Source organism: Polyergus mexicanus, unplaced genomic scaffold (genome assembly GCF_030449975.1).
Source record: "Polyergus mexicanus isolate NDT 795.1 unplaced genomic scaffold, iyPolMexi1.0 SCAF_75, whole genome shotgun sequence".
Classification (NCBI taxonomy): Eukaryota; Metazoa; Arthropoda; class Insecta; order Hymenoptera; family Formicidae; genus Polyergus; species Polyergus mexicanus.
The window spans coordinates 48,034-62,639 of record NW_027223395.1 but is presented as its reverse complement, the minus strand read 5'-3'; the positions used below and the strand labels follow the sequence as shown (position 1 = coordinate 62,639).

At 29.1% G+C, this 14,606-nt stretch overlaps 2 protein-coding genes, 1 long non-coding RNA gene and 1 pseudogene across 5 annotated transcripts; 3 read left to right on the top strand and 1 right to left on the bottom strand.

The window, feature by feature from the left end:
- Nucleotides 1-479: 479 nt before the first annotated feature.
- On the top strand, nucleotides 480-1,515 carry LOC138944021 (uncharacterized). Its single transcript, XM_070314915.1, has 4 exons — nucleotides 480-774; nucleotides 854-1,036; nucleotides 1,139-1,273; nucleotides 1,511-1,515. Exons 1-4 carry the CDS (start codon nucleotides 573-575, stop codon nucleotides 1,513-1,515), a joined length of 525 nt encoding a protein of 174 aa, XP_070171016.1. The 5' UTR covers nucleotides 480-572.
- An 840-nt stretch (nucleotides 1,516-2,355) lies between these two features.
- On the top strand, nucleotides 2,356-6,102 carry LOC138944023 (uncharacterized). Of its 3 annotated transcripts, XM_070314917.1 has the most exons (5): nucleotides 2,356-2,437; nucleotides 3,945-4,177; nucleotides 4,596-4,755; nucleotides 5,089-5,270; nucleotides 6,015-6,102. In XM_070314917.1, the coding sequence occupies exons 1-4, from the start codon at nucleotides 2,365-2,367 to the stop codon at nucleotides 5,235-5,237; spliced, it is 615 nt and encodes a 204-aa protein (XP_070171018.1). In that variant the 5' UTR covers nucleotides 2,356-2,364; the 3' UTR covers nucleotides 5,238-5,270; nucleotides 6,015-6,102. The 3 variants fall into 3 exon arrangements, with proteins under 3 accessions (XP_070171018.1, XP_070171019.1, XP_070171017.1); XM_070314918.1 differs by lacking the exon at nucleotides 6,015-6,102 and having other exon boundaries at nucleotides 5,113-5,418; XM_070314916.1 differs by lacking the exon at nucleotides 6,015-6,102 and having other exon boundaries at nucleotides 5,089-5,418.
- LOC138944024 (uncharacterized) lies at nucleotides 3,921-5,796 on the bottom strand. Its single transcript, XR_011448614.1, has 4 exons — nucleotides 5,645-5,796; nucleotides 5,319-5,484; nucleotides 4,589-4,736; nucleotides 3,921-4,169 (listed from the first exon to the last, which is right to left on the bottom strand). It is a non-coding gene; the product is annotated as an uncharacterized lncRNA (long non-coding RNA).
- A 3,419-nt stretch (nucleotides 6,103-9,521) lies between the features above and the next one.
- On the top strand, nucleotides 9,522-13,003 carry LOC138944022 (uncharacterized; annotated as a pseudogene).
- Nucleotides 13,004-14,606: the final 1,603 nt, after the last annotated feature.

Here is a 14,606-nt window from a genome sequence, read left to right as displayed (position 1 = left end):
AGCAGTGGTATCAACGCAGAGTACTAGGACCGTTGATATCAGGTTGTTTCAATCCACAATTTTTGAAGGTTGAATTTCCCCATTTTATTATTTCAATCAAATCTTCTGATAATTGTTGTCTCATAGAAAAAGATATTGTCTGTTTGGAAAATATCGCAACGTCGAGTGAAGGTAATTATATTGCAATAGGTCGTAAATTCAAAATTGTTGAAGAACTTTATAATAATCCATGCAGTTCTATTCATTTGGATATATTTAAAGTAAGTCAATTATCTGACATTCAAACCTGGCCTTTGCATAAAATCAGTCATAAATTCGTAAAATTGCCATACAGGAATGAAAGATATTTCGCAGTAATACCGCTTATAAGCACTACATATTAATAATATTTGTATATTGCGCTTTAATTTGTTTAATAAAAAATTAAAATAAATTCTGACAATAAAAGCAAAATAAAATATGACAATAAAATAAAAAATTAAAATGATTTCTGATACACAATAATCTATACAAATTGAAATCTTGTTTACAATATTACTCGTAGAAGCTCTTTTGTATAATTTCACAGGAAGATGTCGAATCGAGGATTTATCGTCGTAGAATTCTCCGATGGTATCCAAGTAATACCCAAAATTTGGTTACAAAGTGAGGATGTATGCAAATATCCTTCACATTTCAAAACGGATTTAAGACTGCGAAAGGCAATTGAAAAAGAGGAAATACCAAATTCTGATTGGCCTTCCTTTAAAATTAATCGGATTTTTGGCGAGTATTGTAAGTATTTCAATAAAATAGCTTTTATTGCTGTTAAGTTTTACCTATTCATAATACTAAATGTTTACAACATTTTCAGCGTCTTTACAAAAGGCTGATGCGAAAGCAGAAAAGGCCTTATACACGTCAGATATGGATACTGAGAAAGAAGCTAAATCTTATAGAAAATATAGAGCGAGGAAAGTTTTATCTTCATCCGAAAGCGAAGAAGAGTCATGCACAAGTGCAATTTTGCCACCTGCTCCATGTCCTCCTGCAAAACGTAATTATAAACAATTCTAATCGCGTATATATATATATATATAAAATTCATATATATCTCTCTTATATTTTAACATTATATTTTATTTTATCAATATGAAAGGTCAACGACTGTGCAATACAAACGAAACAGTACAATGTGAAAGTGCATCCATTACACGTTCTTGGGATTCTGCAAAAAAATACAAAGTATCATCACAAATTTCAAACTTGAGCTCCTACTCATCATCCTTGCAAGGTGAGCAAATTTATTACATATCTCCATGTAACAATGCATATAATATTATATAAAATTTCATACTTATAATTAATATTATCAGTAAGTATAAATTTAAAAATGTATACATAATTTTTTACATACAATATTTAAAATAATACATATACAATATTAATAATATTTTAAAAATTGTGTGCCTACATATTCTATCTATACATATATGGATATACGACGAAATATACATATATGTATATATAGAATAATATATATATGTACCATACTCATATAGTTTACATATATAACTTGTCAAAATTCCATTTTCTTTCTAACTCCTATTTTGAATGCTAAATGTATTTATAATATATTTTATGTGCAGATGCGAATGATTATGGTACTTTGTACGAAAGAGATGAAGAAGCGCTTAACATTGCTACAAGAGAGAAAAATCGAGACAATTCAATACACCGACATATGAATAAAATGGAGGAAGTTGGTCGATCTAACTGTACGCAAGGAAACCAATATATAAAGGAAAAGGAAAATAATAATTTAAATCATCAATTTTCACAAGCTGCGATTGGTAAGTAAATGTAATGCATATAAATATAATATATACACACATACACACGCCCACACACACACACACCACGCGCGCGCGCGCACGCCATTAATTTTATACATATATATTTCATATTTATCATTAATATTATCAGCAATTATAAATTTAAAAAAGTATACATAATTTTTTACATACAATATTTAAAATAATACATATACAATATTAATAATATCTTAAAAATTGTGTGCCTACATATTTTATATATACATATATGGATATACGACGAAATATACATATATGTATATATAGAATAATATATATGTGTGCACTCATAAAGTTTACATATATCTTGTCAAATTTCAATTTTTCTTCTAACTTCTATTTTGTATGCTAAATGTATTTATAATATATTTTATGTGCAGATGCGAATGGTTATGGTATTTTGTACGAAAGAGATGAAGAAGCGTTTAACATTGCTACAAGAGAGAAAAATGGAGACAATTTAATACACCGACATATTAATAAAATGGAGGAAGGTGGTCGATCTAGCTGTATGCAAAGAAACCGATATGTAAAGGAAAAGGAAAATGATGATTTAAATCATCAGTTTTCACAAACTGCAATTGGTAAGTAAATGTAATGCATATAAATATAATATGAACACACACACACATACGTACGAACACACATGCACGCACGCACACACGCACACGCATACGCACACGCATGCACCATTTATTATATATATATGGACCGTTTATTTTGAAAGTGGTGCGAGTCCATTTTCTTTTGTTTCGAGAAAATTAAATGTTAGCAGATCTGACAATTAAAAAATATAGGTTAATTATGTGAAGTCTGGGAATGTTTGTACTAATTTATCAATATGTAATTTGATTATATAAATTTCTTTTAGGCGAATTTAACTAAAATAATATATATTTCCAGGCTGCAAATGGACTTACACCACTTTCATAATTAGTCAATTGTAAATATCATTTAATTTCAATTTTGAAATAACAAATATCACTTAAAATATATTTCATATTAATCCAATTTTGTTTATAAATAATAACAAGAAATAAAATAGAATTTGTATTTTTTATTTTGAACGTTAATTATATTTATATATTGTTAAACTTAACACAAGATATTGGTATTATTAATTATTTATGCTCTTCATGTGGCAGTGTTTTGAAATATTCATGATGCACAGGAGGTATATAAGGTAATAGCTGCTGCATATCCTTATATTTTTCGTATGTAATAGGCCTGGCATCGTGATGGAAATTGGACTTACACCACTTTCATAATCAATGGTTACGCAATTTCTTTTACCGGCCAATTTTAAATTGAACAAAGCATTGGCATTTTTTAAGATATTAAATACTAACTAGTTATAAACAAAAAATTTACACTAAATTAAGAATAAATTACGTCATATCTCATTTTTTTAAAAAAAGGACTTACACCACTTTCAAAATAAACGGTCCATATATATATATTTGAAATAAATGGTGTACATATAGAAATTTTGCAACTGTAATAGAGTTTAGCAATTGTGTATTGTGAGCAGATTTAGCAATTGTAAGGCCTTTATTTATACGTGTTAAATTGTTTTCTATACAAATTTAAAAATAATAGGTATTACAACTTTTACCTATTTCTAAAATTTTTAATAAAATCTATTATTATTATTATTTTTTTATAGTTTTATATAACTTTTATATAATAGATATGCGAAAGATAACAATAATAATAAATATTTTCATATAGAACTATCAATTTAAAAAAAAATGCAATAATCTACATTTTATTTCTTTCATTAGTAAAATTGTATAGTATATCGAAATATAATATATGTTCTTGTCTGCTATATTTTTTGAAAAAGCAACGTATGTAATGCCACTAATTTATATGTTTTATATACAATTTATATATTTAATTTACTATACTTATTACATTTTATTATATTATTATATACATTTATATACATTTATTTATATATATTATATACATGTATATGCTATTTATACATTATAAGTGTATATATATATATATATATATATATATATATATATATATATATACCATATATATATATAACCGTTTATTAATAATAAATGCTATTTACAGTGGATCATTTCAAGAGATTAACAAGAGAAATAGTGACTATAAAATATGATATGAGACAAGCATTGAGCTTATTAGATATTTTAGTTGAAAGAACTAATAAAAGCACAGAATGTGCAAGTACGAAATTTTCTTTTGGTGACGCTGAAAATCGGTTTCCGTTGCAAACTGTAGCCCAATTAGCGGAAGTTGAGGAGATTTTGAAAGTTTCAGATTCCCAACATAACACTGAAATAGTAAGTTAACGCATATAAATTTATATACAATATAATAGTCATATATATATATATATATGTATTTCACAATTATTATCAAATCTTTTATAAGTACATTATATAATCAATCTTAGGTAAACTTTTCCACAGTAAAAACATTGTATGTCCTTTTCAGAAATTTTAATCCCTATTTTAATTTTATACATATAAATAATCCCAATTAAAATAATTAAGCGTAAAAAGCTGGTTTTTTTTACTTATAAGATTATCACATTTCATGAGATGTATTAATCATTTAAAATTATTATTAATTATTTATTAGATATTATCAGAGATATTAATCACTTAAAATTGCTATAGAAAATGATTGAAGATTGTTAAGAAGAAGACATTACTTTATTTAATCTAATAATATATTACTTTTACTCTTACCTTATAGCGCGTATATATCAAATCTATCGGAGGAACATGCGTCGATGATGCCGTAAAGAGAACGTTGTATAAAACATTCTCAAATAAATTGGCGGAGAAATATAACTGGGAAGGCCGACGCGGAAAAGAGCCACTGCATAAATTGGAACTAATAAAAGTTATTTTCAGTAAGTTATTTTCAGTTGTTTATATGTAAATACAACTGCAAAATATCTTCTGTTAGAAGATATTTTATTTTTTTTCCTCTCTATATGCGTGTAAAAATGACAGCTAATTAGTTTCAATAACTTGCCATGGAACATTCTGTATCATATATAGATATATTTATGATTATTACTTTAATCAAATTTAAAAAGTTTTTGATGAATTAAATTTTATTTCCATTTTTACATTGTATAACTTAGAAATAATTATTAAACAAAGATAATACACTATGAATTACTATAGTCATCAATCAATTAGTATAGAAGAAAAAGTTAAAATAATGAAAATATTTTTAGGATCCATACTTTACAATATCCCAGATTCCGATCAGGGCAAAATACAACGAAGGGTTATGGAGTGGTTTCGACATTCAAAAGCGAGACATGAAAATGAGAAGAAGCGGACCCATAGATGCGAAGGCAACGTTTCTAATTTATCAGAATAAAGAACTGGAAAGGTATATTAATAATGTCAAAAGGTATGAAATATTAATTATTTTAATCATTACTGGCAACATATTACATACAAATTCTATTGTACGTTGTGTTATAGAATTATTTGCATATTTCGCAGTTATTTTCACTTGCAATAATGTACGTAAGTTCGTTTTCAGCTCTTTTTATGAAACAGTCACTGATGAAATGCGATGTGCAAGTTTCCAATAGCTTATTATATCGCAAGTCTGAGACTTCCTAAAAAAAAAAAAAAATTAATCCAAGATATGAGTAGATATAGCGAAAAGATAAGAAGGGGAGAAATATATTATTGTTTTAACACACAATTTTCTAAACTCGTATTCAGAATAATGTTTATTTTTTATATGTTTAGATTTTTATATGTATCTATACTCACCATTCACGCTCATCACTGTATATTGAAATTAAATTTGCATGGCTCTTTAATTATAGATTATTTCCGACACTATTTGTACACTACTATTGCTTATGTTTCTGTAAAAGCCATTGGCTTTAAGTAGAATGGACTGGGTTTTGATATTCACTGCTAATATTGAAAATCAATAGTATATGTTATGTAAATTATAAATTTTCAGTATTGAGAGCCATTAGAAAAATATAAAAACAGTAAGATTTAGACGGTAAACAAATTGATCAATCACAATTGAGTACTCTCGAAATAACCCTAGTGAATCTCGATTATGATTGGTCAATTCGCTTACTGTCTAAAAATAAGCCTATTATAATAGATTTTACATATGTTTCAGATGTGCATGGACAATTTACATCCACATTTTAATTAATAATAAAAGTTATATAGTTTTTCGAGTTACGCGCATTATAAATATATTAAGATTGCATATAATAATCGAACATATGCATCTGTGTTAATAAAAATTTTTATTTTATGAAATTTTTATTGACACAGATTCGTGTGTTATCATCAATTACTGCAAAATATTTCTTATTTATATGATTTGTATTTGTTATTGGTTTTACAATAAATAGAAAAAGGTTTTTCACAATTTTTTTCATTTTTGTGTGTTTACAATTATCTTCCTTTTACTATTAAGATGAAAATAGAACCGACTGATCGAAAAAGTGCGAAATCTTCTTAATTTATTAATTGTACCGTTAAAAATATTTGCAATTTTATTTCATATCGGTTATATATGATAATATATACAATTATAACTTAATTCAAATTTATCAATAAAACCGAAAAAATATTTTTCTTTTCAATAAAAAATTATATACAATACATTTACAGGCAATAACTAAAAAAAAAAATTTTTCGTAGGGATTGTTGGATATGTATTATTTATTCATTTTTCTGTTTGCGTAAATAATTGTATTAAGAACAATATATTTTTGATTTTACGAAACACAAACCAATTATATAATATGAATAATTCAATTATCTCTAGTTTCAATCTAAAAATTAAGAATTTTCTTCCTTTAGTAATAAATTGCTGATATATGTTATGAATTGTGTAAAAAATTTTGATATCGAAGAAAATTCTTTATCTTAAAATTTTGTTAATTATATTTTAAAGTTTAATAAAAATTTTCGATAAAAATTTGAATTGTTTATAAATTAAAAATAGAATATATAATATCACAACAAATTTTTAAGTATACTCTCAAAACATTAACTAACAATGAAAATTTTAAATAAGACAAATAAAAATTAAATTTTACTTTGTTAGAAAATGTGTATAAATCTATCATACATCCATAACAGATGTCTAATGGACATCCATTATGGATTTAGAGACGACGTCTACCGTGGACATAATATGGATTTCTATTAGAAATCTATACAATATCCACTGTGGAGATAGATGTCGCATGGAGCTATGGAGGTTATATGGACGTCTAATAGATGTCATGTTCCGTGTGGGATACTGCCAAAAAAATTACAAAAAAATATGAAAAATTCTGGTCAAGAAATTCTATTAAATTTCGTTATTCTTTTGAAATATTTATAAAAGATATTGTAAAGAAGCTCAGAATTAAAGGCCATATTGAGAAACAATTAGAAGCTAAAAAAATCGTACGTTGGTGTATGTATATTAGAAATAGTCATGTTCGCAATACAATATACTATACAAAACGTTAGCTTTAATTAAAAGGAAATCAGAAGTGAATTTGACTCTTGTCGCTGAATGTTTTACAATTGAAGAGAAATTACATGCGGCATTTCTAGGCATACAGCCTCATCCGAAAATTATTTTATTGATTCTACATATCATAAGGTAACTTTATCGGATCCTTTGGTAATGAATACGGAAGGACAAGTAGTAAATATATTACCGTTAATAAAAGTACAAGCAAGAAAATCGTGGTTGTGCGATACTTCATGTAAAATAAACGATCCGTTTTTAATTGGCCGTTACCAGAAATTTCTCGAAACTATACATACATGTACTTTAAGGAATGTACCAAAATTGATACAAAGTATTCATGAATGTACTATGAAAACTTCAAATGAGAAATTGGGCCATACGCGTAGCTGTCATATTGATTTAACACTTTGTAAAGGAATGTTTCTTCTAATTCAATTATTATCGCCTCATTTTCCAAAAGTAAGAATTATTAAACGTTTAATTTATCAACTTATAGATTTTTATCGAAAGATGGAAAATCTCGATAAGGCATTAACTCATGCTGATTTAAACACATTAAATAAAATTGTAAGTTCTGCACAAGAAAAAGCAGATATGTACGAACATCAACAGACAGATACATTTCTGAGCGACGATGATATAATTTCTAAATATCGTGAAACGTTTAAGGCTTTGATAAAACGTTCAGCAGATACACCACGACATATTTGCGTATCATGTGAGAAATTGTGTTATAAAAAAAATGTTTCTAAAGTCAATACTCTTCAAGTACAAATAAACATTCAAATTTGGAGAGATTTAATGGCACATATATAACAACAAAAGATTATTACGGAATATATATGTAATTATTGTGCAGACAAATTTCGTAAAGGTCTAATGCCTGCATATTGCATTTTGAATAATCTCTTCACAGATGATATGCCCGAAGTAATATCATCTCTTAACACATTTGAAAAAATTCTTATACAGAGAGCTAAAGCATTTCAAACTGTCCTCAAAATGGGAACTGTTATTAATAAAAAGCTACCTCAAAGACAAATGGTACAGAAAGTTAAAAATAGAACATTTCATTTACCACTTCCATTACAGAAGACATTAAATAAATTATGTTCTACTACTGACCCAATAAATGATAATCACAAATTATATATTTTAATTAGAGGTATTCCGACAAAATCAAAGATTATTTGGGAAGAGATAGTTGATGTTAAAAAAGTATTTGCCGCTTTAACATGGTTAAAGCGCAATAATACTTTGTACTCTCATATTATATTGCCAAATAATCACAATGATTTATGTTTGACTAAATTAAAAGATTCAGAATTCCAAATGGAAGAGACAGAAAATAATACAGAAACGACATTGGATGACGTGCCTGAATTATTAAATGATCCGATAGAAGAGATAAAAAATGATATAGAAGTTACATTAGAGGATCAACAGAAGGCAATGTTAACTCAAGTTACTGATGAAAATGATGGCTATTACGAACAATATACTATCTATACTTTATATGAAAAGAAAGCAAATAAAACTGCGACAACCTTATATCAAATGTTAAAAATTCAGGACTTGCCTTTGGATAATCGTGAACAATATTTAGATTTAATGTGTTTTCCAGATTTATATCCTTTTGGTATTAATGGACAACATGAGACTAGGCAAGTCAAACTTTTTGATCATGAATTTATTAAATGTCGTTTGACATCTAAACATCCACAGTACAGATTAAATCAACAATATTTATTTTATTTATTGAACAATGCGAATATTCGTCAGTTAAGTCGTGGAATTTATCATAAAATAAACGTAACTAATCCGCGAGTTCGTTATACGGCTGCAGAATACGTAGAAGCAGTGTCGAAAGAATTGTTGGAATCTTATTTGAATACAATATTTGCCACACTTCGAAATACAGAGCAATATTGGCGTAAACCGAGAAGCGATTTAAATTGTATGACGCAGCATTATGGACCTGCAACATGGTTTTTAACATTAAGTCCGAGTGAGTAGTTATGGGAAAATTTAGGTGAATATATTCGTGAGGTAAATGGATGGCATGATACTTCCTCATGCGTTAGCGTACTTGTTGCTAGAGATCCTGTATCAACATCCAGGTTTCTCGATAATAAATTTCGGGCAATGCTTGATTTCATTAACTCTAAAGATCATCCAATTGGAGAAGTAATACACTATTTCTGGCAGGGTTGGGAAAGTTACTTTATAAAAGTAACTCGTTACCGTTACCGTTATTTTTTCTAAAAAGTAACTCGTTACCGTTACTCGTAACTAATTTTAAAAAGTAACTCGTTACCGTTACAGTTACTAAAAAGTAACGAGTCGTTACAATTTCCGTTACTTTTTTACAATACAAACTAATAAATTATTTTGCATAAGAAAAACTTTTAAAAAATTGTAAGCAAGATTTCATTCAAGGTTTATTACAAAATAAATGATTAAATTTTATCGAAATTCTTTATTAATTTTTAATAAAATTTGTTGCTCCATAGTATCATCATTTAAATGCCCTCTTTGTGGTGTTAATACAGAGCCACCGATGCTAAACATTCTTTCTACAGATGCACTGCTTGGTAGAGCTGTATTATATAATAAAAAGTTTTTTAAGTTTTGAATAGTCGTTTAACATTTCTATATTACAATTATTTGATTTTAAAAACCGTTGCAATTCTTCTTGTTCAGATTCATTTTGCACCGTTTTTTGCTCAAAAATGAAAAAATCATCGTGATCGTTAGATTTTCCAGCTTTTGAAGAATTTTCAGTTGATCGGATTCCCAATAAATCCTCCAAGTAATTTTCAGCACGTTTTCTTTTTTCTCCGGTTAACCAGTTTAACTTAAATTTTGAATGTAAACATGCTGCTATTATTAATTCTTTTGTTTCAAATATTGTAAGAAATTTAAAATCAAATATAGTAAATTAAGCGACATTGTTTGTTTTATTGAAATTAATACTTTTAAATCAATAGTTAAAATAAAATAATATTTTTCAATTAAATCCTTATTTAAAATTAAATAACATATGTATTAATTAAATTAATAAGTTACCTTTTATTTAAACCTTGCTGAATAGCTTCAACTAATGAATGGCAATCTATAAGGTCAGATTTATTGAGATTTTCTAATTTTCGTTGCAAGGTACTTAGAACTGGTAGTAAATGAGAGCTCTGCTTTTCCGAAAAGATAAAGCTCTCATTGGTTATCGCGTGTCGCGTCATCGCACTGGTCTGCAAGAGCCATAAGTTGATCAATCACATTCAAGCATTTTTACAACATAATAAGAATGCTAATTGGTCGATTTGCTTACGGCTTTACGGTTAAGATAAAAATTTGATCACGCACAATAGCAAGAATAATATCTTAAATAAATCAAAAAATTTGAAAAAAGTAACGATAAAAGTAACTGTTAAATTCGTTACTCGTTACCGAAAAATGTAACGAAGTTACTTTTTCCGTTACAAATAAAATTTGTAACGCCATTACCGTTACAGTTACCGAAAAAAAGTAACTGTAACGGTAACGGCGTTACAAGTAACGCGTTACTTCCCAACCCTGATTTCTGGCGACGAGAATATCAAGGTAAAGGTATACAACATTTCCATTTATTAATATGGATTAAAAATGCACCGATTTTCGGTGAATCTACTATTGAAGAAGTCTCCACATTTATTTTACAACATATAAGTTGCAAAATGCCGGATCAAAATATTTCGCCATTATTGTATAGGCGTGTTAATACGCATCAGCGACATACACATAACGATTATTGTCTTCGCTCTAAAAAAGTAGGACGTAAAGTTATTCATCGGTGTCGTTTTAGATTTCCTCGTCCCGTTACTGAAACTTTAAATATGAGAGATGTGGCAACTTTGATAGCAGGCAGAAAACAATTGAACCATAAAAGTAGGCTTTATGATCTTCCTCGAACAGATAATGAAGTTAATATAAATGATTATAATCCTGTTCTTCTTACTGCATGGGAAGATAATAAGGATATACAATTTATTGGGAAAAATCATCGCTGCTTACTTGGTACATTACTAAATATATGAACAAAGCGGGAAAAAGTGAGTTGTCTGATACTATTCTTGATAGTAAGAATAATAAAAATAAATCATTAGGGAGTTATCTATGGAATATCGCTTTACGATTTACGAATAATAGAGAATGTAGAGCTCTCGAAGCTGCTGATACATTGCTAAGTATTCCTTTACATGAAACTGATCGAAACACGACTATTAAATGGTTAAATGTTAACCAGATAAGATATAGAAAATTAAAAAATCGCAAAGAAATTGAAGCTCTCGATGCTGAATCTACAGATATATTTTATCCATCTTTAATAGATAATCATTATCCACATAGACCAAACGAATTAGAAAATATATCTCTTAATGAATTTGCACAGTGGTACGATATCTCGAAAATAAAACCGAAAAATGAGGATATTGAATATTATAAAATAGATAATAGTTATTATCTTAAACGGCGACAGCGTGGATATCTTATTAATCATTATAGATATGGTGTTAATACACAGCCAGAAAATTATTTCTTTTCGTTATTGCTTATGTTTCAACCATGGCGAAAATTGGAGGATCTTAGAAATGAATGCGATGCTTATGCCGAATTGTTTCACAAAGTAAAACTGCATCTTGTAGAAGCATTGCAATATCATGAAAGATTAGAAGATTGCAAAAAGCATTTGAAACTGCAAAAGAGTTAGTTCAGCAATGTTTAGATGACGATTTACAAAAACAGCAGTCTCAGGATGATCCTGAAAATCCGATAGGTGTTCAAAATATAGAAGCTGGTGAAGCGATGCAAGATTTTAAAGATCTTGGTGATAAAGTAATTCGAGAAATCGATGTATCTGAATTGATAGCAAAATTAAATACCGATCAAAAACGAGTATTCGATAGAGTTATTAATACTGTAGATTCAGATAAATCAGTATTACGATTATATGTTAGCGGAGAAGGTGGTACTGGAAAAAGTTTCTTAATTAAGACTATTAAATGCTGGATAAAACAAAATCTTAACAAAGATACTGCTGTAGCAGCTCCTACTGGTATAGCAGCATTTAATATAGATGGTTTGACAGTTCATAGATTGCTTCAATTACCCGTTGAACATGGTCATACTCCTAAGTATAAACAACTATCTGATCATGTATTAAAAGTTTTACGAGCAGATCTTAAAGATGTTATTCTTTTTGTAATTGATGAAGTGTCAATGACATCTAATTTGACTTTAATGTATATACATCTTCGATTGTCTGAAATATTTGACACTGGTGATTGGTTTGGTCAAAAACACATTCTTTTATTTGGAGACTTGCTTCAACTACCTCCTGTACACGAAGATCCTATCTTTATACATTTATCCGATGAAAAAAATGCTAAACATCTTGGTTCCTTAAGTGCTGTTAATTTATGGACTACATTATTTGACTATGATGAATTAACAATCAATATGCGCCAGCAAGGAGATGACTCTTACCGTGAGTTATTGTCAAGAATTCGTATTGGTTTATTGACAAAATCTGATTGTAAGATTCTCGAAAGTAGAAAAATATTTTTCAAAGGAGATTCTTTCGAATCTAGATTAAACGAATTATGTAAATTTTATTGACAATCTGCCATCAGATACCATTTGTTTACTGCCTACTTGTCGTATGTGTGATGTTCTCAATGATGCAATGTTAAGTCGTGTTACGTCCAGTGGACTCCACGATTCTTTTCTTTCATGTAATATTAAACGTTTACGGTCTGGAACTCTTTGCACTTGACATAAACAATAAACTAAAGGAACATCTAGCAGGCGAGAAAATCTTTCAGAACTATAAAATTTTTTTTTCAATGAGACGGATCAATAAATATTCCTGAACTAAAGCCCACGTCAAAATTTGAGAATTTTAAACAAAGATAAAAAACCCTCGAACGCTAGACACCCAGATCATGTGCGTGCGGATAGATGATGAAACATTCAATTCTAAAGCCGCGTGATGGGCTTAAGAGTTTAGAACAATAGAATAAGGAGAGGGACACGGACGACGGTTTATAGATGAAACCCAAATCCGTAAGCAAAACTCGCGATACTTGACACCGCGTGCTCGCCTGCCAGACCACCCTCTTATGTTATCTGTTTGAAATAAATTTCAACAGGAATAATAAATGTCAACTTAACCGATCCTAACGGACTCTCCAAGAGGCTGAGGTTAATTTCTAAAAACAAAAGTCTACACCACTGGGCGCAACTTCTGGACCTTCTTCTGGAAGGGTAACACCTCCTACTCATGAGAGGGGTAGATAGTAAGGATTTGATTTGTTAAAAAAGGAATTCTGACTGCCTAATGGAGACGGTATATGGAGAGACGCTAAGACTCGAAGATATGCGAAAGCTCCTCTCAAAAATTCATTCCGTTTTCATTCTTCAACCGATTCACTACTTAGCTAGTAATCAGCTCTAAGATCAGGTATTCGCGACTCAGAATTGTATAGAGAGCGAGTTTAAATAAAAGTGAAGGACTTAGTGCTAAGTGCCAACAACCCGTGATCAACCAGCAACACGACAGGGCTGAGTTTCTGAGCCATCACTCCCGAGCCCATTCCAATCTGCAGCAACAGTTGCAGGCAATTAGCTACTACAATTATCAACGCATCCTCAAGTAGTAAGTGAGTTGAACAATTTCAATTTCTATCCTCCCTTTTATTATTATTATTATTTTACGTCTCGTATTCTGAAATAATTCTTGGATTAATCAATATCTCGTTTTGATACTTCGTACTTAGATCTTGATTGTCTCTCGTGTAACTTTCTCTTTCTTAATCCTCATTCTTCCTCCCTCGAAACATTACCTCGAATCTCCCTCTCGACTTCTCCTTAATCACCACGAGTTACCCGTATTTTACAGGCCGACTCTCGATTACATTTGTCATCTTTTCTGCTCCCAGTTCGTCCGAAAATTTTTATATAAAGATATAAAAAATAAACCTTTACCCGGATTTGAAATCTAGAATTATTCAGTTAATTAAATTTCCAAGAATTGTTTCGTGAATTAAGAATTTCTGCACATTCGATTTTTTTATTTATTATCATCACGGCTCCTTTTCTTAGTGGAAAGATTAAATCAATTCGTGCGCGACCATCAAAGGGTCACGAAACCGTCGGAATCGACAATTGAGAAAGGAATTAGCTCGGGCGGGC

Coding starts and splice junctions, on each gene's coding strand:
- LOC138944023 (XM_070314917.1), top strand. CDS start 2,365: ATGCAAAGAAACCGATATGTAAAGGAAAAGGAAAATGATGATTTAAAT. Junction 2,438..3,944: donor GTTTTCACAAACTGCAATTG/GTAAGTAAATGT, acceptor TGCTATTTACAG/TGGATCATTTCAAGAGATTA. Junction 4,756..5,088: donor ACTAATAAAAGTTATTTTCA/GTAAGTTATTTT, acceptor AAATATTTTTAG/GATCCATACTTTACAATATC.
- LOC138944021 (XM_070314915.1), top strand. CDS start 573: ATGTCGAATCGAGGATTTATCGTCGTAGAATTCTCCGATGGTATCCAA. Junction 775..853: donor TCGGATTTTTGGCGAGTATT/GTAAGTATTTCA, acceptor CAACATTTTCAG/CGTCTTTACAAAAGGCTGAT. Junction 1,037..1,138: donor TCCATGTCCTCCTGCAAAAC/GTAATTATAAAC, acceptor TCAATATGAAAG/GTCAACGACTGTGCAATACA.